The sequence below is a fragment of the Phaenicophaeus curvirostris genome, chromosome 8, assembly GCF_032191515.1.
Source record: "Phaenicophaeus curvirostris isolate KB17595 chromosome 8, BPBGC_Pcur_1.0, whole genome shotgun sequence".
Lineage (NCBI taxonomy): Eukaryota > Metazoa > Chordata > Aves > Cuculiformes > Cuculidae > Phaenicophaeus > Phaenicophaeus curvirostris.
Window position 1 is genome coordinate 36,498,816 of NC_091399.1, and position 26,124 is coordinate 36,524,939.

At 46.0% G+C, this 26,124-nt stretch overlaps 1 protein-coding gene across 14 annotated transcripts in view; it reads right to left on the reverse strand.

The window, feature by feature from the left end:
• DOCK7 (dedicator of cytokinesis 7) overlaps nucleotides 1-23,346 on the reverse strand; it is a 104,255-nt gene extending 80,909 nt beyond the window's left edge. For all 14 annotated transcript variants that reach the window (XM_069861852.1, XM_069861849.1, XM_069861854.1 and 11 more), the window contains exons 1-2: nucleotides 23,217-23,346; nucleotides 13,477-13,582 (exon numbers count right to left, since the gene is read on the reverse strand). In XM_069861852.1, the coding sequence (XP_069717953.1) occupies nucleotides 13,477-13,582; nucleotides 23,217-23,254 (144 nt within the window). In that variant the 5' untranslated portion in view covers nucleotides 23,255-23,346. The remainder of the gene's footprint in view (nucleotides 1-13,476; nucleotides 13,583-23,216) is intronic.
• Between the last annotated feature and the right edge of the window lie 2,778 nt (nucleotides 23,347-26,124).

The following is a 26,124-nucleotide window of genomic DNA, read 5'->3' on the forward strand; positions in this document are numbered from 1 at the left end:
GAGGAGCTGGGAAAGAGCACTCCCTTAGGTCCTGCCATGGCCAGTCCAGAGTGCCATCCATGCAGCAATGCAGTTCCATGCTGGACACTGAAAGAACCCTCACTGGAAGAAGGCCAGAGGGTTAAAGTAGCCTCAGAGAGTGACTTAAAGCTGCTTAACTGACCCTATTTTTAAGCCCTAACATCTTAAGATTTACTTTTACTCCTCCTGCTGACCTCCCTTCCACACTGGCAGCTCCACAACAGAGGCACTTTCCAGTGCACCTGCTCAGCAAAACTGAGCTGACCATGGATTGAAATATCAAGCGTCATATTCCAATCCATGTGAACTCATTTACCTGTATATCTCCCCAGGCTAACGAAGAGGAACCTTTTCCTCATTCCTTCTGAACCTTTTAATCCCTTCATCCTGATAAACATTAGAAAACTAAAAAAGACAAGGAAAAAAGAAACTGTATATTAATGCAGAACCAAGGGGAATGTGCAGGACAGAGCAGACACAAGGCACAGACTGTTACTACCCAAACACATCATGCTTTCCCATCCCTGGCATTCCACATCTCAAATTTCATTTGTCCAACTAGAATGTTGTACTGTATGGACAACAGATGAATAAAATGGCTGTGCTAGTAAAACCCTAACGCCGGAAGACGGGTAGTGCTTTTGGTGCTACCTCACACCAAGTTTTGGGTCTCCACTTCAGGGGTTTCCAAGCCCTTCATACATCTCTGCACTAGGCCCTAGGTTGCACTTCACAATTTTCTAGTTTGTCTCTTCAGACAACTATTGTACCATGAAGATGTAAACAAACATAAAAGTCAAACCCAGAAGCCTGTATTAGACTCACCATCTGTGCAGCCAGAAAAACTGTCTAGCACCTGAGTAAACAGGCCAACATAAATTCATGGTTATGAAGAGGAACTACTTTATGTCACACTATTGGCAGATAAAAGGCAAGCACATTATTTTAAGCCTTAGATGTTTGTGGGGGAAGAAGTGATGAAAGAGGAGGAGGAGGAAATAAGGATGAACAAATGCACCAAAAGGAAAATGAACCCAAATGGTGGCCCAGTGTCTGAACCGAACTACAACAGCTACTCTGCTGGCTCTCGCTGCTGATGGCTAAACCTTCCCCCATCCTGCTTTATGTTCCTGCATCCCTCTGAAGTTTTGGACAAGACCAAGAATACAGTATACAAAGGTTATTTCTGTGTTTTATGGTCAAAGCATCACTCACCTAAAATTGTCATACGAACCACTCAGATTGAACGTCTACACTGAAGGAGTCGGACATGTTCCGATAAATAGGAACCTTTTCCTCATTCCCTCGAATCTTTCTAACCCCTGCACTACTAGGTTACCCATCCTCACAATCCCACCACCAACTGAGGAGCAGAACCTACTCTATCATCTCACCTCCAAGTCTCCAGGCCCATGTACCTCCTCAGGGCACCAGGAAAAATGAGGCAGCACCCAACAGACAACTCTCCGTGCCTGTTACGATTGGGATACGTTCTTAGTTTACAGAAGTTTCACCTTCATCCTTGTGCACCACTCTGATACATGGCTAATCTCCAGATGATCACAAGAAAAGCAAGACCCGCTTTTAGCAGCATATTAAAAGGTTTTGAAATCTGCTGCAGCAGAAATGGGGAACAGCTGAGGAGCCATAAAGCTGCCCTCTCCCACAGCCCAGCTGGCTGGCAGGTTGCAGACAGAGCTGCATCTTCCTAGTGACATGCAATCTTCACCCCACTTCCAGGAAAGGCTTTCTCAATTCCTTCTGATAGCTCCTAGGATGCAACAGTAGGTGCCTCCCCCACAAAATGCAGTTGATTTTATTTTATCAGGGTTCCAAAGGCACAGGGATGATTTCAGTCAAGTATGTGGAAATATGCTGTCCACCCACCAACCAGGCAGTAAACCTAATGGGGGTTACTGGAGTGCTACTGTAGGAAATCACTGATGGGGTGTCTGCTCCTTCCAAGAAGAGTTTAAGGCAGCTGTACAGAAGCTCTGACCACCTTCCCATCCAGGACCACAGAATAGCCTAAATTAATGGCAAATACACACTAAAAATATGCAAATGAAAGCCTACTCTTTTAAAACACACTCCTTGGTTTTGTATAGCCTGCAATTACAGATCAAATGTCGGACAACCTTTCAGGCAATTCCATAACAGTTTTCACTCAGTCTTTATCCCAGGATCAGACACTGCCACCTCAACTCAGGACAAGGACTGTTCTGATGCTGTTACAATGAATAGTACTATGCCAGGAGAAAGGGGCTGCTGCATATGAGTAAAGGAGCTGCTCCCTGCCAACAGAAACACCAAACAATGTACTAATAAACTGAAAATACAGAATAGATCAAACAGGACTCTCTCTTTTTCAGACTTACACAGCCCAATTACCCCAAATCAAACACACCACTTGCAAATAATGATTTTGTATATTTGTGTCCTGAACCTGACCATAGATACAAGCTCTCTCAACTTAACTAAGACACCAGTCTGATTGATTTGGCTTACATAAAATTTAAAAGCATGCATTCCACCAGTACATCTGCATGGCTGCAGTTATGGCTTTCAGCAGTTGTACCATGAAACCCTATTTCAAAGGTTTACAACTATCTTGCAACAAGGACAGTCAAGCTTTCTTCCTTAAGGCTATGGCATTCTTCACTGTTATATCCTCTTAAGAGCTTGAAAATAAAAATTCGTTTCCTATCGACTTTGTTCTTCTCTAGACAGCAAACATTGTATTTTGCTGTAGTTTTAGTGCACTGCTAGCTGAAACATGTCTCTGTCCTATTTATGCCCTTCTTCTGAGCACCTACCTGTATCATCACCATCAGTTACAGAAGCATCTGCACAAACCTGGTGATGGAGACAGGAGTGTTCATAATGGGATGTGGCATAACTCCAGGGATGGTAACACAACCACCCATTCACTTCAGCTGAGCATCTCACCCTAGTACCACAGGAGCAAAGGGCTAACACAGAAGGAAAGCTACACTGGGCCACCACACTGCAAAGTGGATGGCTTATTCTGCCCCATGAAGGAAGCAAAAGATAAAATGCAAAGGCCAGATTTGTATTAGACCTGCTCTGTTGTGGCATTCCTGAGAACAGATGACCACAACCAGCTGCCTGGTGCACAGAGTAGACCCCTCTGAAAAGCAGGACTTCTCGTGTGGCCGAGGAACTGGAGTTTTCCCAAGCAGTGGTGCTCACCATGTACAACTGACAGTGAAGGCGCCAGCAGCCACACAAAGAGGGAGCTCAGCAAGCAGAAGTGTGTAGGGCAAGGTAATTAAGAAGGCAGCATGGATGTCCCACTAACAAAGGCTTTGGGGACACTTGCATAGATGCACTTTCCCATCATGCTCATGGAAAGGACAAGTATTTAATTAACATAACATTTAATCAGATATCATTATGTGCCCTTGCCTGAACAGCCTCCTCCTTCAGTTTGCTGCGTTACTGAACCAACCTCAGCTAAGCCAGTACCTGAAGACTAAACATCTGCCCTCCCAGGCACTGTACAGATGCCCAGTAACAGAGCATAGCAGTAACTAAGGCAGAAAAATGGACAGTTACTATCACCATCTCACAGATACTGACTAAGCACAGATGTAGTCTTGTGTAGACCACTGCTGTGTGCCCTGACATCCACAGACATTTATGTTTTTACCAGAAGGACTTTAACCTACGCTTCTGCTACACAAACAGCTGGGCACAGGGGACATTTCTAGATCCTAATCCAGAATTTTGTTGCCTAGCTCACATGTGCTGTACTGAGCATCACGAGGAGTCTTGTGGGACGCACTCTAAACAACACTCGGATCCCAGCTATGATTTTGCAAACTCTTCCAGCTAGCATATGTCAGCACAGCCATGAAAAGCAGCATGTCCCTTGCGTTTCCTTCTCTCTCCCTCACCTCTGTCCTCCCAAGATGCTTATTCTCACAGTGAGCCACAACGGCATTATAAATGGTTATGACGTGATGGCTTGGCAGGATGCATCTGGCAGAACAAGGATTGAACCCAAGCTGCTCGTGGCCCAATCCAAGACCAACTTTCCTTTTATCTAAAACAAGATGCATAATTCCCAAGGGCAGAAACCCAGTCTCTGAGAATCACAGCACAATTTGGGACCCTGTCAAAATGACAATGGCAAAGACTAGAAGTTTATATCTCCTGCCTCCTTTGGTGGAGTAAAATTCTCTGTGAAGATACGATGAGGGACTTCGAAAAATTAACCTTGCAGAGCTCCTTATCACAGGGAGGATACCAACTACTACTACTACTTGGTGGCTAGGCACTTCTTCAAAGTCTGGGTCACATTTCTTGCCAGTTTTGAAAGTAGGACAAAGTTCCATCTTAACTTCAATACCTCCTTAAATATTAAACAATTTATAATGTGCTAAAGCTGTAACAGATTGCACCAAAGCTTCAAATTCTAAATTAATACCAGCTTCCCACCCACTGCCTCCCTGGGCAAAATCTTGGAAGGACAGAAGGAACAGATTAACATTTCAAAGCTGAGCCCCAGCTTTCCCTTAGCTATCACTAGGTCTCCAGGGCAAACAGTCACTTCCCGTGCTGAGCATTCAGGAATGCAGATGGCCTGTTCTTGCTGTGGTAAAATTCTGACATCCTTAAAGGGATACTGGTATCTCAGGGAATTGCAACAGGAGGCAAATCTGATATACAGTAGGAAGGGCTCAGTGTAAATCTGAGAAAATACAGGAAATGTAATACACTAAAAAAAAAAAAAAATTGCAGGCAAGCTGAAGAAGGCAACAGTTGAAGAAAACATATTTGCCTAACAGAGGTTTATTTTTAAGTGTGAACTACAGGCCAGAGTCACTCTAAGAGGTTTTGAAACATGTAGTGTATATTATCCACTGACAATGCTGAAGTAATTAAAAAACATGTTTTACTTGCATACATTCTTCTTCCACCTAAACACTTACTACAAAAATGGTCATCACAAGATCCAAATTCTATGAATTGCACATTTGTCTCCTGCCACTACTCCATGAGATCTGAAAAGTCATGGCAATCAGAAGTCGTCTCTGGTGACTGGAAGAAGGGTAACGTTGTGCCCATTTTTAAAAAGGGTAGAAAAGACAACCCTGAGAACTACCAACCTGTCAGCCTCACCTCTGTGCCTGGGAAGATCATGGAATAGATCCTCCTAGAAGCTCTGCTAAAGCACATGGAGGTGATTAATGACAGCCAGCACAGCTTCACCAGGGGCAAATCCTGTATGACCAATTTAGTGGCTTTCTATGATGGGGTAACCGGGGCAGTGGACACGGGTAAATGGACGGATGTGATCTACCTAGACTTCCGTAAAGCCTTTGACGCAGTTCCCCACAACATCCTTCTCTCTAAATTGGAGAGATATGGATTTGATGGTGGATAATAAATTGGTACGGTGGATAATAAATTGGTTGGATGGTTGTATTCAAAGAGTAGTGGTCAGTGGCTCGAAGTCCAGATGGAGATCTGCGACAAGTGGTGTCCCTCAGGAGTCCGTACTCGGACCACTGCTGTTTAACATCTTCATCAATGATATCAACAGCGAGATTGAGTGCACCCTCAGCAAGTTTGCAGATGACACCAAGCTGAGTGGTGTAGTTGCCACACTGGAAGGATGGGATGTCATCCAGAGGGACCTGGACAGGCTGGAGAAGTGGGCCTGTGAGAACCTCATGAGGTTCAATAAGGCCAAGTGCAAGGTCCTACACCTGGGTCGGGGCAATCCCCGTTTTCAGTACATAATGGGGAATAATGTGATTGAGAGCTGCCCTGCAGAGAAGGACTTGAGGTGCTGGTCGATGAGAAGCTTGACATGAGCTGGCAGTGTGCGCTCGCAGCCCAGAAGGCCAACTGTATCCTGGGCTGCATCAAAAGAAGCGTGGCCAGCAGGGCAAGGGAGGGGATTCTGTCCCTCTATTCCTCTCTTGTGAAACCTCATCTGGAGTACTGTGTCAAGTTCTGGAATCCTCAACGTAAGGAGGACATGGAGCTGTTGGAACGGGTCTAGAGCAGGGCTACAAAGATGATCAGAGGGCTGGAGTACCTTACATATGGGCACAGGCTGAGAGAGTTGGGCTTGTTAAGCCTGGAGAAGAGACGGTTCAGAGGACATCTTATAACAACCTTCCAGCACCTGAAAGGCGTCTACAAGAAAGCTGGGAAGGGGCTATTCATAAAGGCTTGTGGTGATAGGAAAAGGGGAATGGGTATAAATGGGAGCAGGGCAGATTTAGACTAGACATTAGGAAGAATTTCTTCACCACGAGAGTGGTGAGACACTGGCACAGGTTGCCAAGGGAAGTTGTGGATGCCCCATGCCTGAAGGTGTTCAAAGCCAGGTTGGATGGGGCCTTGGGTAACCTGATCTAGTGGGATGTCCCTGTCCATGGCAGGGGGGCTGGAACTAGATGATCTTTAAGGTCCCTTCCAACCCTAACTATTCTATGATTATTGCATTTCAGAAAACCGAAACCCCTAATTTCATAAGCTTGGTGACTGGTGAGCACCCAGAAATTCTGCATTAAATTTTTTTGGCTGCTTTTATAATACACAGAAATATTCAAATGAACCAAGGAGATTGCCAGGCAATCTCTGCTTTTCATCAACCACAGACAGCTATCAACCCTCAACAAGGCTGACGCCTCCCCAGCCATAAAGTGCAGTCATTACCGCCACATACGTGCGCACTGCCTCTGGAATGCAGTTCCCTATCTCGTGCTTTGCTCTAGCTCTTATTACGTCTTTTGCATGGTGTTTTGAAAGATGTAATTACTACAGAGAATTGCTGATAGAAGTCCTTCATTTCAAACTGTAAAATGACTCAAAGATTTCTGTAAGCATTCTCTGTTAAGACAAAAATTGGTTTAGAAATAGTCTCAAGACTCCCTTTTTAAGATCTGAGAAGATTTAGTAGTATCGGATTAATTTTACAGAAAACTCCAGTGATCTGCAGTGTGTGTCAAATTCACATAATATCACAATGTTTGAAATGGAAAAAGCCTCTAAGGAAAGGAAATATTTGTAAATATACCTACCTAAAGAGGCTTCCTACATGTAACAAGTATCAGCCAGTCACAATACCTGTGAGATGTTTTATGTACAAATATTGGTATGTTATTTGCTATTATAATTGGTTGCTAATGTAAGAAGCCACTTGGGCATAAAAATATTAAAATTAACCGGAGATTAATTAGTTATCTGGGAATACTACAGCAATTTTTTACCAAACCCAGAAAGACATGAGTTATGCCTCCAAGGATGGGTAAGAGGAAAGACAGTATCTTCTTCAACGACTGAGAATCATCTAATTTCACCAAGCGAGTATTTGAAGAATGCAAAGACTTTAATACAGCAAATACAAGTGCTGATACTGATCTGAACGAGCTACCTTCTGATAAACTGCACCACAACTGAGAGCACAGAGGCCAAGACAATGAAAATATTGAAGCTGCATTATTAAAGAAATGAAAAAGCCAAACAGTTTGAACGGAGACTGCAGAAAAATCACAGGCTTCCCACTTCTGGCAGAAACACTACATCAGACCAGCAGAGATGGATCCCTTTGGAACCTGAGGGTTCACACAAGCAACCCTGGTGGTTCTGAACTGCGCAAGCTGAACTGTGGTCAACACGAATGCGCATGCTCTGCTGAGTGGAAAATACTCGGCACAGTCACATCTCAGTTATCACTGGACAATTTATCCAGGGTATGGATTAACCAGGAGACACACAAAGATGCCAGAGCTGCCCATGCTATTACGTCAGGAGCAGCACCAGACAGCTGAAGTGGTTTATGTACGTGCCCAGGTGAAGAAATCAACTGCTTCTGCCGCATCCATAGGGAGCAAAGCTTCACCAAACAAACCATGCAGGTCCAAGACGACTTTGGGCACAGACAGCCCCAACACCTTAGCTCCGTGCGCCCAAGCAGGCCTGCCTGGAGACACCAACAAGCCCTGAGCCTGGCTAGCCTCTCCAGTGGCACGGCCAGCACAGGGTAAGGCTCAGCCCATTGCCCAAAGCTCTGGGGACCACAACAGACCTCCAGCCTTCAGCCTCCTTTCCTGCTGTTCAGATCTGGCTCTGCAGAGCCACCCGAGTGCCTTGGTACAGCAACAGCATTAGCCAGGCTGGTGCAAACCCAGCACACCCACCCAGTCCTGCTAGGCCAGGTAACAGAGACATGGATCTCATTCAAATTAGCTTAGTGCTAAAAAGGCTAACCATGCACTCATGCCTTGAGACCTTGAGACTGTGAGTGCACACATACAAAGAACTGTCACAGCAACACATCTACACCTTACATGCTCCCATGCCCCTAACACGAGCTTACTCCTTCACACACTCTCATGCTGGTACCAAAACATGCTCCAGCAGCTCTGCGGAGCCCACAGGAAGGCGGCAGCCCAACACCCCAGAAGGAGAAAGCAGCAGTAATTTAGCATCATGAAGCAGCTGCCTTCCAATGCACAGCTGATGCTGGAACAAGGGTAGCATTAGCGTGAGAGACTGTAAGCAGGCCAACAGGAACTTTGAATGCAAATTTTTACACTGCAGATTGAATCCGGTATTAAGAATTTTTGGCATCTTAGGGTAGTAGCAGCATTTCCACTAAACACCTGTTTGTTTATGCATTTTATTCCTGAAAAAGATGTGTCACAACTAACTTTAATAAACAAAGAGTAGGGTTTAATGGCATTTTAAGATTCTAAGAATTTCTTAAAAAGCTTGTGGTGAATCACAGAATCACAGAGTGGCTGGGGTCGGAAATGCCCTCTGGAGCTCATCTGGTCCAATCCCCTGCAGGTTCACCCAGTGCACATTGCACAGGAATGCATCCAGCTGGGTTTTGAATATCTCCAGAGAAGGAGATTCCACAAGCTTTCTGGGCAGCCTGTTCCAGTGCTCCATCACCCTCACAGTAAAGAGATTTTTAGCTTTAGTAACTGAATTTACTCAATATAATAGCATTTTGCTAAGATTAGTTCTCTCTGCTAACATATAAACTGTTTAAGTTATTGCAGATAAATGAGACTCGGCAACCCTTCAGCAGATACCAGACTCACTAACATAACATATAAAATGTTTGTGACCTCTGCAACAGGACTCAAAATTGATTTTAGAAACTGTATGTAGCAGTTTTAATTTACTGAAGAAACCAACTGCACCAGAGCAGAGTTAACAGTGAGTAATCCCTGCTAGGAAGAGGCAGGGAAGAGGATGTGAATGCCTCTCCCATCCTCCCCTGTCTGATGAGGATAGACCACTCAGCCACGCAGGGCAAGACCTCCAGGAAATACATATAATGCGAGTCACTATTAAGCCTTAATCAGCTTTGAGAGAGCATTAAGACTTGGCTCCTTTTCCCTTTCATTTTAGTGATCTTAGTGATAACATTACTTGGCTCTGAACACTTCAAAACGCCCTTTTCAATGCACATAGCTTACTGTCATATTTCCCTTGCAGTGTTTTCCATTCATTTGTGCAAATTATCTTTTCTTCTCGTTTTAAATGACACTAAAATAAACAACAAAGATATACAAAGGCACCTATATTCTCCTACTGAATAATTAGAAACTATCTTTGAATACACAGCCAAAGTCTGACATCGAATAAATCCAAGAAAAAGCTTCAATTAGCCCAGATAATGCCCATAAACCCAGCACTGCTTTATAAAGGTATGTAAATGTCAGCACCTTTATTTTACATGGAGCAAATGGAGCACTGAGAGCAGAAGTGGTCATATCGCATCACGTCCAAGAATCCAGACCCCTCTATTCCCATACGAATTAGCATCTCTTAGAACAGCACTGCTCCACATACTAACATTCAACTATGCTGTAACATACACCAACAGACAGGAAATATTACCCCTAAGCCTTTCAAAACAGCTGTGATTTTGCTCCAAAACAACTGAGCATACATTCATTCTGCTTATTTGCAAATGCCTTGAAAGGCTGCTCTTCTAATTAAAATACATCTCTAAAGATTTTTTTAAAGAAAGCAATAAAATAAAATTTTCTTTTATGAGGAAAAAAAATAGTTTTAGACAACAACCAAAACCATTTCATTCACTATCTTCAGCACTCAAAAGTCAAGTATTCAGAAAGGCAAGATTTCGTTAAGTATCATTCTGCAACAAAAGTTGCTGAATACAGAACAGGACACAAAAACAGCTGGGCTGAGTTCAGGTACCCAGGCGAGTATTTTCTATCCTTTGACAACATCAGCTGCTCTCATAAAGGGGCAGCGCACACAGGGAAATAAATGCACTACAAGTCCACATGCAGGTACAAACCAAAACTCCCCTTCCTACACCAAAGCAGACATTAAACATCAAACCAAGGCATGCACACCAAGACTCTGAGAAAGCTTTGCGTTGTTTCAACAGTAACTCATGCTAATCTCTGACAATATACAATGCAGGTTCATCCAGGTAAAACCACTGCAGGAATGGGAAGAGAGGAATCAGGACTCTGCCCATGTAGTGTGCAACACTAAGCAGAAATGACCAGTGCAAGAGAAGCAAGCAGAAAAGAGTTAAACACCATAGTACAAGGGGCTGCTCAACAGAAAATATAAACTTGGATAGAAAAGAAAGTAGTTAGTCACCAGGGATGATAATAGCCCATAGTAAACAGTCAGGTTCCTCAAATAAACAGAGCAAATACCCAATCCTGCAAGATGCTGGGAATTCTTTGAAAGGAAGTGCGACCTCTCTGTGTTCAGTGCACTCAGTCAGTGAGTTTGGTGAGAGCTGGAGAAGCCCAGACTCCCACAAGGGAATACTGAACTTCTTGATGCATCAAAGATGCATACAGCACATGGCTTATGATCCAGAACACAAACAGCAAGGTGCAAATGCACACTCAATTTACCAGCAGATTTTAGGGACACTTGCAAAAGTAACTTCAAAAACACCTCCTTCAGCTAACTCTTTCTCAGTGTCTCACTGTCAGTGCCTTCTCTTCTGGATTTCAAAAATAAAAGCTCAGTGCTGCAAAGACTTCATCCTGCAAGGAGTCCCAGTTCAGCACACTAAGCTACACAGGAAAAGCCTCTGAAGGACTTCGGACCTGTATTTGTGGTTTGAGGAATGCACAATTAGAATCATCTGCTCCTAAAGTGGCAGAAGGGTGGAGCATGACAATAATAAACTGCAAGCTTACATACAGTCATTTGCAAGCACTGTCTTCACCTCAGCTCTACCAGCTACTAAATTAGAAACAGTTCTGCTATCACTTTTCCTGTTGCTCGTAAAGCAAAAGGAAGGAGACTTGTTCAAATTCAACTGAGAGGTTTTAGCATCTATCCCAGGTTCAATCACATGCAACCCTGTTTAGCGTGAAAAGTCCCTGTCCTGGTTTCAGTCAACAAGAGACAAAAGGCCCAACCAAGCACAGCACCAAGAGCCCTTCATTCACAAAACCACGTTTCCCCATAAAAATGTCTATGTTGGCCTTTGTGTGATGACTCTCAGAATTACCATAAGTAATTAGTGTGGACCTTATCTGGATCATAACTATCTGTGGAAGTGTTCTACACGATAAGCAAGATACACCAGATAGGACAGACTATATGTGCATTATCATTAAAAATCCTTCAGTCTCATGCTGCAAGCTCCACAGTGCAAATTGCTGCACTATGGAAATACATGAAAATCAATCGTATGATATTATTAATATCCATTCATTTTAGCATGAATCTCCTATTTAAACACACACCTACTCTGCGCTTTCAAACCAGTATGGCTACACAAAACTGCCATGCAGATTCAGGGCCTTCTATTGCTTTGCTCTAGGAGTGCAACGATAGATAAACATCTGAACTTTTCCAGAGCAAACAGCTATTTCACCTTCGCAGGAGTAACGCTTTCTCTCTGCATAATGTTTGTTATCCAACCAGAATAGACAGGCATAGGAGATCCTGACAGACGCCTAAGGGAGAGAAATTAACCCAAAATTCAGTACAAATGAACCTCTGTATTATTATGCAGCCTCAGGATACAGACTCATGACTTAACTAAATATACTATTCCTACAGACTATATCCTACAAACCATCACTCCATGTTAATCATGCTTCTGAAGAGCATCTCTGCTCAGCACAGAATTTAATATGACAAACTAGAGGCTAATCACATCAACCATCACACAATGCAGTTTGATGGGAAAGGCTCTAAGTCTACCTTCCAGTTAGCATGACCTTTTCCAGGATTTTTATAGATTCTTGCATATATTTACTAGAAAATACCCCAGCAACAGGAAAGATCCAACAACTGAAAACAGAGCTGACAATACCATGACCAACAAATGCATTAAGAATCACATGTGCAAATCAACAGTACTGAAGCTTTGAGCATGTACACTTTGATGATGGCAGAATGACAAAATCTTATAAATGGGTAGAGAAAGCAGAAGGGACAATTCAGATCAAAAGAAGGTGATATAAGGAAAAATAGGTATCGAAGATATGGCCAGCTGAGGAGAAGCTTGGAGAGGTACACAAAACAGCTCCCGCTTTATGAAAGCAATGGGGAGTAGAAGGGCAATTCACTCAACTTGTTACAAGATGAAACCACATGTGAGACAAGTGTGGCACAGAAGCTTGTGGGATGGACATCGAAATGCTACTTCAAAAGGAAATGTCTATTCCTCAGTGCTGCAGGAAATTAGATTCAGTGACTCTGAGCGCTGTATCCACTGTATGTGGGGATCCCTTCCTATTACCTAATACTGGATTATGCAAAAGGCCATACAGAACTGCCAAGTCAGGGCTTTGCATTACCATTCCCCACCTCTACAGAGATCGCTGTGATAAAGCATTAGCCCTGGACACACCGCTCTCATTAACCTCTCCTCCTTTGTGCTCACTCACCATTAAGACTGGGCACACAGCTGACAAAGCCAGCCTTCACGTCTCCTTCTACTCACACAGCTGATACAGAGGGAAATGACAGGAATTCCAGCCCTCTTCAGTCCCCAGTGACTCTGGCACAGCCGGATCTCCTTAAAGATGAACTTTCAGCCTGTAGCGAACTAATTCTTCTAAGCTAGGGGTCAACTTATTCTTGGAGCTACTTGAAGTGCACAAGCTTGCAAAGAGCAGTTCGTGGAGAGAGCCACACATGCACGTGGAATTTAATGCCCAGTCCAGGCTGTTCTGGGATAAAACAACTAATATCTGGTCAAGAGAGCCCTTATGCCCTACAAAGATTCCACAGAAACACAAATTTCCAGCCATGCCAAATGATTTGCAAGACAGAAACCTCCAAAACTTGCTAGTTTTGCATGGAATTATTTTCCTCAGTGTTATCAGGGCTGCTTAGGTCAACAACCTGCCAGCACGGGAACGAGAACTGCAATTTCTTTCAAATGGTAATCAAAATAACTATGCACACCTTCTCCATGTTCCAAATATTACTTACAGTTGTATGATGAGAGACACTGCCTCCAATATTGAGGTTTTTGAGAAGCTGAGGAGACCCTCCATACTGTCCTGAGATCTGCTTCCTGACTTCAGCAGCTACAGTTCTGAAATGAGACAGGGACAAAATCATCTCTGTACAAGAATTACAATGAAGATGTTATAACAAACGCACTTTACATTACTGTTGGAATGAAACCAAACACTTAGTGTGCTGCTTGGGACAAGCGTGTTACCAGCCGGTGAGAACAGACCTTCCATATTAAACTCCCAGAGAATAACTAAATTCTTGCAAGGCTGCATACACACATCCTCAACAGCAATTACATTTTTTTTCTTCTGCTCTTTTCTACACATCTGTGGCAATAAAATGCATGTGACAGTGAGCACAAATAAACTTGTTCCTGGCAGTCACTTTTAAGTTCCTATCAAGGAAAGCTTTCCTCCAGTGTTCTCCGCACCCCTCAGCGATTCCAAGCCTGGTCACGCATCTGCTCCTGTGCACTGCTCTCTCATTCTCATCCTTTCCCTACTTTGGGTTTTTAGAGTCACAGAGATGAGAGCCAGCAGCCACCTTCCACTCAGCAGCCAACCCCTTTGACACCCAGCTCAGGGGCAGAAAAGCATCCCCACTCAGGGGGGATTGAAATGTCCAGAGAATAACACATGGGAAACAACTGACCAAGTTAAAAAACACTGCTTCCCCTTTCCTGGCAGAAAGGTAGCAGTGGGACTATGATGACTAGCAGAGGCGACACATGATATACTGGCTAGCAGGACATGATGCCTAATGGCCTCTGCCAGAAAGAAATCCCACTACGGGCAACTTTTCTTACCAGGAAGGAAAAACACAGATCAGTCCTCCTATGCCTGGAGGGTAAAATCCACACTGTTCCCCTCTGGGGTTTCCTGTTGTCCCCAATAAGTCACACCGTCACTGGTAAGCTTGAAAGCCACCAAGGGAACACCTCAGCAAAGGAACAACACATCAGAGAGGGAACTGCCAATAGTCAGTCTGTCTTAACAAACAGTTAAGCCCTCACACAACCACCCTCAGTGTTCCATCTTGGAACCTGGCAGGAAGATGCCGCCCACCTCAGCAGCAAGTTTTCAAATATGGAGGAAATGTTTTGTTTCACAAGCAAACCCAAAGCCCAGATTCTTTCTATGAAGAGACATTTTTCTGAAAAACTGCTGACAAGCCCTGGTCAGGACCTCTTGTAGGACCTCACCAACATGAGAGTGCTCTTCTCTAGGAGTCAATGCCCAGTTTGTCAGTGACAAACCCATTCCCAAATGCCATTAACCACACTGCAGCCCTGCAGTCTACTCTGTCTCCCAGAAAAAAGTCCCAGCTCAAAAGAGACAACCACCAATGCATAACATAGATGAAGAGGCTGCAAGGACACAGGACTGGCCAAGGTGATTTGTTCCTGCTGTATCAGTGACCTTTGCAGGAACAGCATCATTGCTAACAAACTCACTCCTGATCTCACTCAGGGGAACACACCATGTATCAGCACAGTGCACGAGCTGCTAAAACCCTGACAAGTAAAGATGGTTAAACCTCCCCCAGGCAAAACCCAGATGTCACAGGGGCTCCAAGCTTTGGGACTGCTGTCGCAGTGAATGCTGGTGGGCAAGCATCAGGGTAGGTGGTGGCAACTGATGTCAATGGAAGAGAAAGGAACTGTAAAAGGGAACTATCTGGGACAACCAAGCCTACCATGGAGAGCAGATGTTTCCTCAGGCCAGAGGATGGGAGTAACATTAGCTAGAGGAAGCATTATTTTGTCTTTTGAAAAAGTGGACTGCAGAAAGGGGAAAAAAAGGGTTATGTATTCTAGCTGCAAGAAGCCATTTGCTTCATGTTTGCCTTTATCCACATGAGACTATGTTTTCACTTCTGGAGGGTGGCTTCTGAAAGCAGACCAAACAGTTCCTGCTGGGGACAGAAACTTTCAGGCTGTCCTCAGGAGAACCATCTTCCCTGCTCCCACCATGTGCATACATCCACTCACAGACACACTCACATGAGAACAAACCACACATGCTGCAAGCATTTATAGGAAAATTTGGAATGTATTAAAATGGCTGCCTGTCATGGAAAACACTACGCATCTGTGGCTGACGAGATTTAGAAGGTTGTTGCTGGGTTGCAGACAATCTCTGCTTTAAAGCCAATCTCTTGTTGCTTCTTTTGTGCAATTCCTGAGGATACACAGAAGAGAGCTCTTCACTGCATGGCTGGAAGGAAAAGTCAGAACCCACGTTTCACCATGCAGCACTACACAGAATAAGCTAAAAACCTTTCCCCAATTTCAAGAGACATACATTGTTTCCAGATGGAAAGTACAGCCAGAGGAGGAAACCTGTCCTCAGCTGTGAAACCACAGCGGATGCCCGGTCTTGTTACTCAGCACTGCTCCTCCTGTGTCCTCCAGAGGGGTTCTCAGTCCTTCCTTCTGCACTTTGGGCTCAGCTGGGCAGCTCTGAAGCAGCTGGGAGCCCTGCTGTGTGTGGAGCACAGCCTGCCAATACTCCTATAACTCCACATACAATCACACTTTACCCCAACTTAAAACAGAAGCAAACTTGGCTGCAACTACAGCATTGCTTAGGGCCACTATGAATAGGGCAGCTATTGCACTGCCCAACATCATCCCTGCTGAAAAGGTCACTTGATGCAATAAGGAAATAAACATAGTAAAACAAAAAGATGGCACTGATCAGCATGGTTTCTGACCACATACTGTACATTGATGGCTGTTCCATGTTGCTGCTCCATTAATAACCTCACTGGATATTAAAAATTCCCCTGAAGCATAATCAAAGGCAGAACTGAACAACTTCCAATTGATTTGGCCAAGACACCAGCAGTACTTTGAGGTCTTAAGGAGTCCTACCTCTCCAGCTTTCACAGTTACCAATCAAACCTTGAAATTCTTGAGTGGAGTCTGCAGGACTTAGTGATACTTACTCCAAGCCTGTAGCCTAATCTACAGCTCTTGTTGGCTACCTTTCTGTATCACTGCACTCACAAATGTATCAAACATCACTTCCCCTACGGGAAAGCACCAGGCTTCTGACATTTAGAAGCCATCTTTTAAGCAACCTCATCATTAGGTGTATTTATGCATAATCTACACACACTTGGTTTTGTGCCAACATCATCAGTTAGGTTGATAGCTCTCCTCCCACTCCTCAAAGCTATTCACAATAATTATTTGTATCCCCTCCCAGCATTCCTTCTGCAAGGCCAAGCAAGGTCACATCCTGCAACAGGCTTTCTGCTCCTCTCCTCACCCTGATGGCTCTTCTCCATTTGTTCCAGTTGGCAATCATGCCTTTTAACACACAACACCTCATCCTGATCACTCACCCCAGACAAGGCCTGACCAGGGCTTTATAGAAGCAAATGAGTATTTTCCTGTTGAGAAAATACCCCAGCGGACTACTCTTAGGACTGCTTTCTCACTGCTTCACTACAGAGGTTTGATTTCCCTAAAACTGGTAACACATTTCCCTTCCCCTCCTCCACTTCCAAAAATTGTTTGTTCATGACAAATGCCATCTATTCATGATCAGTTAGTTCATTTCATATTATAACCGTGGACACTAATTCTAACAAGAAGCTATGTTTCCTAAACAATCTTAGGTTAAAAGTGTACTACATGAAGCCTGATGAAAAGAGAAATAAATGTCAAAATGAAATTTAAAAAAATCCATTTGACAGAAGAGCCATTAAAGCTCTTGCTAATTAAAAGGACAGATAAAAAATTGCTTCTTTAATAACTATCTTATATTCAACATGCAACCTGAGATTCTTAGACAAACATTCCAGTTAATTACAGCCCACAGCCTCATGAAAGTCTATGTTTAAAGTACATCTTCCCCAGCCACTTCCTTTCTGACCTCCCCACTGGTTAATTATTGTGTGTGCCTGTGGGTCACATGGAAAAAGAAATAAAAAAGACAAAGGAGAGGAAAAATATCCCCTTGGAACTGGCTTCTAAAGCTAAACCAGATTGGTCATTCTCAAAGTACTCTGAGATATAAATCACTAAACGAAAACATTTGTTTGCACTTCCATTTTTCTTTACTCCACACAAAAATAATTTCTGATTCTGCCACCTACCTAGCCAAAACCAAAAATTGTTCCTTTTTTTTTTTTAGCTTAAGAACCATACTGGAAACATCAGTTCTTCTTTTTGCATTTCCAAGAGAAGGCTCACCAAGACCTGTCCAGTTATGCCAAGCAGGGTAAGAACTCTTCCCTCTCACAGAAAAGATGGGTAAGGAGACAGTCAATCAGACCCTCTGTAGCAGGGATATGAGGAAATCTCTCTTTTCCATGGCCCTCACTGTTTCAAAAGAGCAATGCAAATTGTTTCTCTCCATCCTGCTAATTACAAAACTGTTACTCCTGCCTGTTCGACATCTCACATGTCACGTGCAGTGACTCTACATTCAGCGAGCCTTTGCCTCTTGAGAGAGAAAGCCTGGTACAGTGAGGCATCTGTGCCAATCCATAGCAAAGCTGCTTGTTCTCCCTCAGCAGCAGAAAAAACTCTTATGTAGCTTACTTTTAAAGTGAAAGCATCCCCACTTTGCCCAGCTAGCTCACTTGCGTACAACTCTGCACATGGCTGGAGGCATTTATCCTACTTCAGTCACCACGCTTCAGTTTGAACTCCCAAAGCCAAATGGCACTGGCCAGTTGCATCCGTCTTGCTACGGCAGTTGAGATGACCTGTATTTCTGTCTCTACGTGCTCCACCTGGGCTCCGTCCTGGTGCGAACCATGGAGTGAGTCACTAGGTTTGTGACATGGTGGATAAAGGAATCTGCTGGAAGAAGAGCTCTGGCCTTGAGCTACCCTGCCAGTTCAGCTGTGCCCTGGACCTAGCCTTCCTCTGAAACCCAAGGCCGTCTTTCCTTTGGAGTGAACTCCTTCCCCTTTGAGTGAAAGGCGTTTGATTTGCAACCTGAAGCTGAGGAAATACCCACCCTGGTCCTGACTGCCGCAGGGAAGGCAGGGGTTCTTAAACTAACACAGAAGATGAGCAGTAACATGTTCCCTTTTTACTAACCATTGATTAAAACAGAAAGCACCACACAATGCTGCCTGTAGTGCTCTTCTGATAATACTTGATTATTAAGGCTGAAAGCACCACCTCTAGGCTGCAGCAAGGGAATAAGCTCCCAGGATACCTTACCTTTGAAAATCACCACAGGACTGGATTCTTCAGGACAGATCAAAGTCGCATCTCACATTAAAAAAAACCAAAACAACTACACAGCCAAGCAAGGAAGCCTTGTACAAAGCAGCAGCTTTGTAGTGGAGCCCCAGAGATGAACAGTTCTCCCTGCCTTCTGGCTTGCTATAAGTGGTCAGAGGTTTTCTTAGGCTTCTCAGAGCACTGCCAGCTCCCGCTCAAGGCATCCACAACGGCTGAACAGGGACAGACATGACTTCTGGAGAATGGGAAAAAAGCTGCTCTGAAGTTTCCATTAAAAATATTTTCAATTATCTGTGACAGTGTTTTGACAATGCAAACAGCGTCTGGATGTGGGAAGGGAATAAACTGCAATGAATATCCTGCTGTGACCACTACATTTCTGGCCCGATTTGGTGCTTGTAGAAGCCAGTGATAGCTTTGCTATCAGTTTCAGTGGGTGCAGATTTCACACCATTCCCATTTACCCCGAGGCAGGGCAAAGGCAGCTGTCAGCCTCCCTGACATATCCTTCAGGCAATGTAAAAGGGCTCTAAAATGAACACAAGTGTAAACTTAGTCTTCCCAGGTCACCTTTTACAGCACCCCATGAGAAATAAGATGCTAGCTCTGAATGCAGTGAACAGAAGTGCTTTCCCCTCAATTCAATTCCATCCATAGACAGCAAGCTGCGATTACTCCAGAAACCTGCCTGTATACAACATAAGAGCTCTGGATGACAGGGAGTTTTCAAATCGATTAATGTCTGAAAGCGGGGTCAGCCCCTTTCAGCCAGGGTTCTGTTGAAGGCCCCAGACGGAAGCATCTCATGGTACTAGGGGGTTCCAGTTTACATGGAAGCACCTTGGAAGGGGCTGGACCCACAAGGGTGAAAAGAATTCACCCCAACCTGCACAGAGAGCTGAGGACAGGAAAACCAAAAATTCTCAGCAAGAGAATAAAGATCGGTGGTAAATAAAAAAATCTCACTATGGACTTTGTGTGAGGCAGAAATGCAGAGCAAAACAGAGGGTAAAGCAGGTATGTTATTTCAAGTCAGAAGGATCCTCTTTAACTGTGGAAGCAGAAATGGAAGAGAAAAACTCTTTCCAAGGAAAGGCACTTTCAAAATGGTAATGCTCTGATATAAATAACAGTCTGGATTCCCTGGATAACCTAATTTCAAGATGGTCCAAGAGCAATCACAAGGCACTGAGACAGGGGCTCACATGAACGGCTACACAAGTTTGCCTGAACTGTGTATGCTGCACAAAGCTTAAAGGGTGACTTTTAATTTTTCTGTATTTGAATCCAAAAAACCTCTTTTTCCTCTCCCTGCCCCTGGAAAGACTGCAATGCGGGTACACAACACACTTCGATTACTGGGACATTCAGGAACTCAGAACTGACATTTTTGATCATGGGGCTTCCACAACCCATCTCCCTGCCAAGCAGCCCCATACCCAGAAAATGTGCTGGGATAATGCAGTTGGGAATCTGAAGTGCACACAGGTGAAGGGGGTGAGTTCGCAGTGGGGACAGTGCAGCACAACTCCAGAAGGACCAGACACGACTTTTGCCTTGGTCGGAACTGAACACCCAGCCCTGCTGAGAGTGAACATGTAGATCAGCTGGTTCCTCAAGAATAATATATTGACTTGTTGGGTTTTGTTGAGACATCTCAATGAGCAAACTTTCTCTCTGCCAGCGTGGATCCTGCTTTCTGCTAACTCTCCTCAAGTGCCCAAACACTATAAGAGCTGAACAGGACCACTAAACAGAAGTACCTCTGGTCTTACACCATGACGGAAACCCCAGCACACATGCAGCTACCAAAGTCTTATGATGCTGCAGAAGGTCATGCTCCAACGCAGTTTAATAAAAAAATTATTACCATTATATTTCCAATTAAAAAATAACACTTTCAGGCAAGATTTCAGATATTATTAACCCACTATAGTAAGTTTAACTAAGGAGTTTCTTCTAATAGAGCCAGGAAGAATTAGTAAGTATGCGTAATGGCCAAAGTTCAAGCTAAAAATCTCTTCTAGTTTAAAGCCTTACAACAAAAACAGCTCATGACCTAGCCATAAAGATACCTTGTAACAGACAGCCTTAAAAAGATATTTTGAAACTGCTGTAGCACTCACTGATAGCTGCTCTCCCCAGTAGTTAAAGAACAACGAACAGCAGCAATGAACCTACACTGCACAGCCCTTGAGTTCTGTACGTACCCCTGAGGTGCACTGCATGGCCTGAAGAAAGCGCAAGCAGCAAATCAGGGCTGTGCTCTTCCTAAGAAACATTACAGCTGATCCCGCATCTCTTTTTCTACCACTACTGTAATAACCAGATTAGAAGCTTGCACCTGTTTGGCAGGTAGGCCTTAAAGTCATTTACTTTCATGGATCTGAATTGCATCCCATTTGAATTATACGCTATCAGGCAAACCAAGAGCAGCACGGCTGTTTCCTGTGAATAAGACAAATGCTAAATCTACCTCGATGAGTAAGCCAAACAGGAGGGCAGAGTGTGAAAATGTGATTGATCTATTCTTCTTCAAACAATGGAACTGGAGAGGGCTTCCAGCAGCCACCAACACACCTCCTGGGACTTCCGTGTGCTTCCTGCCTGATTCTCTCATCCTCTGAAAAAGTAACATTCACAGCAGCATATTCTGTGTCAGCAGGAGAAAGGCAGAAGGGCTACAGCTCGCCCTGGGCACCTCTAGGTAACACCACATTCTGCCCACAAAGTTTTGCCTTGATATGCACTCGATGTGCAGCCCACGAATGAGGAACTTCAGGCTTCCCAGAAGACAATGTTACAATGTGGGAAATCCCAGAGAACAATACAACACAATAAGCAATACAATAAGTAAGCATGTAAGAAAGAGTTGGAGACACAACAGCCCTGCTGCGGGAGGAGCTGACCTCATTGCAGACCACATGGGTCCTTCTACAGGCACAGCCAGTGTGAACAATGAACTCCACGAAGTAATTTGACCTGTGGAAAAGATCACCTTTGCCTGCACACGCACACAGCCCACCACTGTTGGGTTGGTTTGGAAACAACATCGAGCGGGTTAGATCCAAAGGTACCCGAAGGTGGCATGTCTGTGCTTGATGCTGTGGCCTGATGAGCTCACTACACTGAGCCAGTGCCCAGCGTGGGCAGAAAAAGGAGCATCCACAGTGGTCACCCCAGCCCCATTCAGTTTAACTTCCTGCCAGGGCTGCAGGACTCCTGTGCTCTTACTTCTAGCTCTTGTCTTGCACGTGACTGTTTCTATGACTACAATCAAGAACCAGGAAAAATGGTCTGGCAGTAAATCCAGCTCCCTCTATTCCTGAAACCTTGATCTGTCACATTAACCCCTGGCTGGTTAAAAGTTTGCAGAGAACCGTGAGAGAGGAGCAACGTTTCCACCCCACTTTCAGATGCTGGGTGGGGTGGGATTGATGTCGCTCCTCTACTCCTACCTAGCCTTTTCCTTTAAACTCCTTCTTTGTGACCCCTCTCCATCACACTTCTGTAACAGCAACTATTTGTACCTACAATTTTCTCACTCGAGGACATGAAAACAATACTTTCCACAGACTCCTGAATAGCAGCAGCGAAACTGATGGTTCCCACTTCCACTCCACCATAAATCACAGATAGCAGAGGTACCATGGGCACCACGGCCATCTGGTCAGACCTGCAAACACAACTATTGTGGTCCCCACCTGGAATCACACACCTAACTTGTAATACAGATGTGCAGGAACCTGGTACTAACAGGTAATTCGCTATGAATATTCCTCAAACCCAAATAAAACTTTGTAAAGTACAAGGATGTTTAACACTACCAGCCTCAAACAGGTTCGCGGGTCCAAGGAGCCGCACTAACATTAACCAGCTGCCCATCGCCCATTAAAGGAAGGGCAGGATTCTTTCCATTTTGCCGGCCGCAAGGCAGCCAGCGGGCGCTCCGGGGCTGCCAGGGACGGGATGCAGCGCCCGGCCAGGCTCCGGCCCCGGTGCTCCCGGCCGCGGGCACAGGAGGGAAGGCATCTCGGGTCAGGGACCGGGAGAAGGGGCACGGAGAAGGGGGGCAGGACCGGGAGAAGTGACCTGGAGAAGGGGCAGAGGGGCAGGGCCCGGGGGCAGGGGCGGCGGGGCAGGGCCCGGGTGAGGCTGCAGCCCCGCACGGGCAGGAACGCCCCGGCCACGCTGCGGGCTGGGCCGCCCACCGTGCGGGGAGGGGGCCCCGCACAGCTCGCCCGGCCGGCCTTTGTTCGCAGGGAGCCAAATTCAACAGCGCTTTTCCTCCTTTTTTTTCCCTCCCCCAGGGAAGCGGCTCGGGCACGGTCCCCACACCCCCACCCCCCGCCTTTGTTGCGGCCGGGGCCCGGCGGGGGTCGCAGCGCGGGGCCGCGGCCCCCAGGGGCGCGGCGGCGGCCTCCCCCGCTCCGTCCCCGCTCCGCCGGGCCCGGCAGCGCCCCTCCCTCCCCCCGCCGGGCCCGGGCGGCCGCGGTACCTGCTGATCTTCTGGGCGAAGGCGCGGCGCTCGGCCATGGCCGCTCTGCGCGGCCGCTGCTCGGAGCCGCGGGGCCGGGCGCCGGAACGCGCCGCGGAGCCGGGCGCCGTAATGCTCCGCGGAGGCGCGCACCCGCGCGGCGCGGCCGGCCCAGCTCCCCCCACCTCCCGCGGCGCCGGCCGCGCCCGCCGCCCCCGCCCCCGCGCCGCGCAGGGGCCGCGCCTCGCAGAATTACGGCGCTCGGGCGGGCTCCCGCGGGGGGTCCCGCCGCTCCGCGCCCCCGGGGCGGCTCCGCTCCGCTCCTGCTGGAAACCGGGGCCGCCCGGCGGGGATCCTCGCGACGGCGAGGCGGGCGGCGAGAGGGGCTCTGCGGGCTCACACCGCCCAGCGTCTCAGCCCGGACGGTGCGGGCGGGGAGGCCTCGGCTCGGACCCGCGGCCGGGGTCGCGTCCCCCCAGCCCAGCCCCGAAGGACGAGAGAGGCCGCCGCGCTCCTGTCACCAGCAGGGACGGGGCTGGGCTCGCCGTCCGTCGTACCCTGTACGGTACCAGCTTTTCCTTCGGAAAGGCGAAAAAGCCGATTTAGAAGATGGGTGGAACAGGGTGACAATCATCTTCCCATCCACAGGGGTCATTGCCACCAGTCTCTCCGTGACCCTGTTCTGTTGGAGGTGGTCACCCTAACAGAAAGGAGGCAGAGGGGAGGGAGTTTAAAAACCTCCATATTGAGATTTGCAATAAAACACTGAGCTTAGGACACGAGCAGATAATTCCAAGTCAATGTTACACGACACGTGCTGTGCATTAACCTAAACGAGAGAACTATTAATAGTACTCCAGGAAGTGTCCAAAAGTCGTGAGCGTCAATTCATCCGATCCCATCTGGTTGCATTGTGCGAATGTTTCCAGCACGTTGCGACTGCAATCCGAGCACTAATTTTTCCACTAGCAGAAGCTTCTGATATCCAGCTGCATATAATTATTCTACTTTTCTGTTTATATGTGTTTACAGCAGAAATGTCAGGCCCCGAGATCTGCAAATGTATACATATGTGAGAAATCCCACTGGAATTAATCAGACTGTGCATATATAAAGCAAATCCCGTGTGGATAAGATTGTGGCCCACTACAGAAACAGGCTGCCGTGCATTATACAGATGCGCGCACACACACACACACACACACGCGTGCAGACGGAGATGCTGCAAAGCAAAGACCTATTGTACATCCCTGAGAAAGGGCTGCTCTTCTCCAGGGGGGAGGGGAGGAAACATCCACAAATGCCTGCCAAGACAAAGGCTTTTCCTCTTGAATTACTGCCTGCATGTGGAATTGAACACAGGGTAAGCAAATGCCACCGAGGGGACAGGATAAGCCAATGAGCTGTTTACCTTCTTACATCCACGTAAATTGTGGATCTCCCATCCCTGGATGTGCTCAAGGCCAGGTTGGATGGGGCTTTGAGCAACCTGATCCAGCTGAAGGTGGCCGTGCCCACGGCAGGAGGGTTGGAACGGGATGACTTTTAAGATTCTTTCCAACACAAACCGTTCCATGACTCCATGAATAAATGCTCATAGATAGGGTGTGTGCATACAAGAACAGACCCAAGCGTGAGAGACCAGCAGAAATGTTTCCTCTTTCCCATCCTCCATTCTACATGGAATTTCCTTTCCAAAGTCTGGGATGCAGGAGGGCCAGTTTAGTCCTGCCTTAAGTGAAAACATCCCTGCCTAATTCTTTTATATTGAAACTGGGAATCCTGCATTCGGAAAAGGGAAATTCCTATAGCTGCAAGAAGGTGCGAAAAGCAGTCAAGCCCCAATACACTGAGCACACAGTATCCATGACTGATCAAGAGACCTCTAGGATTTTAGGTGTCATTTTCCCCTCCTGCCGGTTACCATCACTAACAGAAGAATTTTAATAAGTTGTGGGACACATAAAGTAGGCTCAGTATCACCCCAAAATCTAGGTATAGCTTATTTAATAGCCTTCTACAACTAATCTGTTCATGTGGGCTGTTTAAAGACCAACAATACACTTCAAAATGCAATAATGCCACAGGCAGCTTTAGGTCTCTGTCTGAGGAGCAAGGTTGGCTTAGCTTCAAACAGCCATCCACCGCTCACACTGCTTGCCTCACTCTGCTCTGGCATCCCAGCTGTATGCCAGCTGCCTCCGACGTCTCCAAAGTCTACAGCACAAGGGCTCAGGGTGACTAGTTACTGAGTTTTGATGTCACCTTTGCACATCTGTCAGTGCCCTGCTCTTCACTGACATTTTCTGCAGTTCAGAGCTCGGCCAGATGAGCTCTGGCAGACTTGATTCCAGCTGTCCACCCACCTCTGTGCTGGAGGCGACTGACGGAAGGGCAGTCAGATGAGTTGTGCCTGCACCTCTGCTGCACCTGACAGATGTACTCTGACATCTGAAAAGGCATGGAAGGAAAGTCTGTGTGTGGTTACCAGTGTCTGAAACTGCCAGCTAAGGTGGGACACACATCCTGCTCTACCACCCTTGCCAGAGATGCTGCAGCCTCGGTGGAAGAGCAGGACAGCAACTGGGAACAATCAAGCTCTAAACCAACGCAATAGTCTCTCCTTGAGAGGGAAGGGCCTTTGTACTAATCGCATATTATCACCACAGTAGGCTACAAAGCTAAAATGGAGCAGAGGCCAGGATCCCACTTGCCCACTTTTGTGAATGATTTGTTATTCAACTTGTTGAAGCACATAAATGGACAGAAGTACCAACAGAGAAGGAAAAAAACCGTAACTCCACCCTATCTAATGTGGAAAATCTACATACAAAAATATATGTATTTTCAGTTCAAAGGTACAAAATGGATATAAAATAGATCTCCATCAAATACAGTATGTGTTGTGTGCTCTCAATGGGATGGTATT